This window comes from Coffea eugenioides, chromosome 7 (assembly GCF_003713205.1).
Source record: "Coffea eugenioides isolate CCC68of chromosome 7, Ceug_1.0, whole genome shotgun sequence".
NCBI classification, from domain to species: Eukaryota; Viridiplantae; Streptophyta; class Magnoliopsida; order Gentianales; family Rubiaceae; genus Coffea; species Coffea eugenioides.
In genome coordinates this window covers 609,570-614,028 of record NC_040041.1, presented here as the reverse complement: position 1 = coordinate 614,028, position 4,459 = coordinate 609,570, and the positions used below count along the sequence as shown (strand labels likewise).

General features: G+C 44.0%; 1 protein-coding gene across 1 annotated transcript; it reads right to left on the bottom strand.

Moving 5' to 3' along the window:
* Nucleotides 1–2,734: 2,734 nt before the first annotated feature.
* Nucleotides 2,735–3,562, bottom strand: LOC113777903. The gene has a single exon (XM_027323134.1). It carries the CDS (start codon nucleotides 3,560–3,562, stop codon nucleotides 2,735–2,737), a length of 828 nt encoding a protein of 275 aa, XP_027178935.1.
* Nucleotides 3,563–4,459: the final 897 nt, after the last annotated feature.

Below are 4,459 nucleotides of genomic sequence, written 5' to 3'. Positions count from 1 at the left end.
TATCAATATATTGTCTATGCGTGGTGCTCCAGTCTTGATTCGCCCTACCACGACGATCTAGAAAATGTAGAGCTGCCTGATTATCCGTCAACCTCATATCAGGCAGGGACTGATGAAACCCAAACTGCCGCATAACCCGATGAGGGAGGTGCGGCTCAACTACATCCCAACAAATAAGATACGTTACGGATCTCCAAATGTCCTGACCTGCAGTACAATACGCAGGAAGAGAAGCGAGAACGTCCGCCGAATATGGCTGCCATATGAACTGCAAAAAAATATAACATGAAAATTGTTTCATTTTTTGTATTAAGAAATAATAAAGGGAACCGATCCGAGCTTTTGACCATTACATGCACATCATATGCTAGTCAATACCTTTTCAGCCCGCAGGCCTGTCAACTGATCTCGGAATGCGGGCACAACATGCCTAACAACTCTGTGTACGTCCAAATCATTATTCCACCTAAAAATATAAAAAGTAGGAACCTGTTTAGAACAAATTATATCTTGGTTCGATATCAAATGTCACGGAAACAACCGAAATAAGGGCGAAACGACGCACCTAGCTCCATATGGACCAGGGTAATGCTCCAACGGCGCGATTCGGTCCGGATGCATGGTTGGTATATGTTCCCAAATCCAGAGCTGTTAGAAAATTAGAATCAATGTTAAAATTGCAAAATGAAAAAATGCAAAAAATCGAAGATAAATGTCCCTATGTGCAATGTACCTGTAGCAAAACTAATGGACCGGCAATAGCCGACTTGGCAGGATGCGTGGCATCACAAAGTGACCGATAGAGAGTCGCCAAACACGCACTACCCCAACTATATTGCCCAACAGTTTCCAAGTCCCGCAGTAATGGAAGATACAACAAAAGGACTTTGTTGCCGGACTTATCGGACAATAAGTGTCCACCTAATATCAGTAAGAGGTAGATGCGCGCACGCTGCCTACATTCCGCATCTGAAGCATCGGGTGGCAACTCTGTATCCAAGACTCTTGCTAAACATCCCAACTTTAGCCTCTGTCCATCAAAGTATCCAACTGCAGGAGAAAATCCAAGGAGCTCCTCACAAATGGCTCTCCACTCCTGAATGCTGCGGTATGTGTCTACCCCTATAACCGGTGGACCATCGATGTTCAATCCCCACAACACCTCTACATCCTGTAATGTCACGGTAGCCTCTCCAACCGGTAAATGGAATGTATGCGTCTCGGGCCGCCATCTCTCGACTAAAGATGTGATCAAAGAATGATCAACCATCTGATATCCACTGTCAAGCACCCCCTCAAATCCAGCCAAGGCAATATAACGCAAAACCCGATCAGGAATAGGCGTATGCTCCCAAAATCCTCTGTCACACCGTCTGACATCTAACTGATTGCCCTCAATATGTCCGTGAAAAATTGAATGCGCCCGGTGTGCAGTTCCCCCCGATATAATGTCGTGCACGTATGGTCCTGGATGTAGGCCTGCAGGGATAGGAGTGTCGGCCATAATCCCAAGCAAATATCTACATCAATTAAAGACCATGAGTCATGCATAAGTAAAACCCTAAAAGTGGGCAGTATCCAATTTTGACCTATAAATCGCGGCCACGGGTTTTATTTTTCAGCAAAATTTGACCATAGAACTAAGATACATCGAGTGAGAACTCCATTTCTATCAGTTAATTTTTTTTACAAACATTTGTTATCCCTCTATGTATTCATATACTGCAGCAATGTATTTGTAGTCATATTTTAAAACGTGGTTTGACAAAAAATTTGGCAAAGTCTCCCCTATAAAGCGGCCATAACTCCCTGCCAATAGCTCCTCAAAAATGTCCCTTTGGGGCTGCAGGTGTAAACTGGAAATTCAATACTTATCAAAGTACATAACGAGTAGCGCATTTGACAAATGATAAATTCAAGTCACTAATGTAGTTATTTAAAATAAATCCAGAATCGAACACAAATGAACTAGGCTATAAATCCTATAATCAAAAAAATTGAACTAACATGAAACAAAAATATCTAGGGAGTCGATCAAATCAAGGCCTATAATTCGGACAATTTCTCCTATTGTGACCCGTCTGATGACAATTTCGACATCTTCTTGGTTCGTCTGGATCCCTTTCATCCATCTCATTCCGAATTCTGCTAGCTCGAACCCGTCCTGCCCGACGTGTAATAAATTTGCTCTTGTCTGCCTGCAACTCCCACCCAGGATGGAGCCAAGTATCTTGATGCGGCAATGGGTTAAACATGCCTGAATACTGGACCGCCCACCTTGTTTTGGTAAACTGCTGGTCCACAAGCAATCCCGGATTGTCACCTCTATTCCTGCACACCGCCAAAGCGTGTGAACAAGGAAACCTGTATATCTGCCACTTTTCACAAGAGCATGTCTTATCAAAAAATCTGATGGTTTGCGTATTGCCTCCTTTACCATCGACACGCCGCCCTGTGATAACCTTATATACGCCCGATGGGCCATCGAACTCAATGACTCTGTGGGCGCCTGCCTTCCGCTCAGCATTATTAAATTGCCGCCATATCTTTGGGGGAAAAGGATTGCGACAATGTGAAGCATCTTCCCTTCTCGTCTTAAATAACGCAACTGTCCGATGAAATGTCATGTCAATGCATGCACGAATTGGCAAATGCCGTGCCCCGCGCAAGACATTATTATAGCTTTCGGATATGTTGGTAGTTAGAATACCCCAACGACGGCCATCGTCGTGTGTTAGGCACCACTTTTTTGGACTAATGGCTGACAGATAATTCCAAGCATCTGGGAACATGCTCCGTAGTTCTCTTCTGAACATCCGCCACTTGCGTAATTGTCTTGTCCTTCCCATTGCCCAACACAACTTGCGAAGTGTAAACCTTTGAAGTGTGTCATCAAATTGCTCCTAACATGTCGCAGGCAAAATCTATGGTAGGCTAGAGGTTCCGCCCAATAGTCAAAGTGTGTCATGGTATAGATGATACCATTGTGGCGATCGGAAATGACACAGATAGGATGTCGATCAAGTGCCACATTATATCTTAATTGTTCCATAAACCACGACCAACTGGAAATCGTCTCCTCATCAACTATGGCATAAGCAATTGGCAGAATCTGGTTGTTCGCATCTTGCGTGACTGCAACAAGGAGTTTGCCCTTGTATTCGCCACGCAAATGAGTGCCATCAACGCATATAACCGGCCTGCACATGTGGAATGCTTCAATAGCCGGTCCAAATGCCCAAAATACATACTTAAAGGTCTTAACTCGATCCGAACTATCCGAATGATGTGACCACTCCACTACGGTGCCTGGATTGGATTGCACCAGGGCATCGAGATACTGTGGTAGTTCGGCAAAATTCGCTTCCCAAGATCCAAACACAAGCCCAATTGCTTTACGTCTGGCATACCAGGCTTTTTTGTAAGACACATCAACCTTCAAGTTTTCTTTAACGGAACTTAGTATGTTCTTGACCTTTAATCCAGGGTCATCTTCAATGCTACGGAGGATGTGCCTTGAAATAACGGAAGCCGTAAGGCTTGTATTGTTATTTCTAATCATGTCGCCCAAGCAGTTATGGTCATTGACCCACTTTGTAATTTGTCACATTCCATGAGTCTTTTTCTTTACGGCTCTAACACACCAGTCGCATGGTGGATACGATGGCGCGGTTGAAGTGGAAGGAGTTCTTTCAATTGATGACTTGCATTTAGCAAACCACGTGTTACTCTTACTCTCAATAACTCTGAACTCCCTATTGTGATTGATGGACCACATCCTAACTGCTCGGCTGAGCTGCTGCTTACTCTCAAATCTCATATGAAGACGTATATTATTATTCTCCTCACTGAATGTCACAATACGCTCCAATCCATCCTCCTCTTCCATATCATCATCATCTATGTTCCCAAGATCGGAGAAAAATGCAATTCCTCTTGGCACATATACAGAGCTGCCAGCTGTGCTATTGCGTCTGTCCAAGTGGAACATATCGAGGTTTACTCTTAAACCCCCACCTTCATGCTCATCATCCGAGTCACTACCAGACACATCTTGCGACTCCGACTCTTCAACCTCTTCCGCATCAACTTCCGGGTCATCTTCTTCCAGATCATCTTCAAGAGAGCCAATGAGCCTATCATGTATACTAGCATATACATCATCTTCAGCTGAATTGCGACAACCTTGCCCAGGGTTAGACTCGATCCCAATTGGAGAAATATGGCATGATGGACCTGGATCTCCAAAACTTGGAATCGAATCTAAACCATGAAAATATTCCTGGGCACCCATGGACCCTGATGTGAGCCTTGGTTCTAATGAATCCATAGATCGATCATCATGCATATAGCGACATGCCGATGAAGTCTTTGGAACGACTGAACTAGAACCGAAGTTAAACTTTGTTGGATCCATGAATGCATGTACAAGCGACATCATTGGACCAACATTACCTAT

What these genes read in the sequence shown, in the direction of transcription:
- LOC113777903 (XM_027323134.1), bottom strand. Translation starts at nt 3,562, where the DNA reads ATGATTAGAAATAACAATACAAGCCTTACGGCTTCCGTTATTTCAAGG.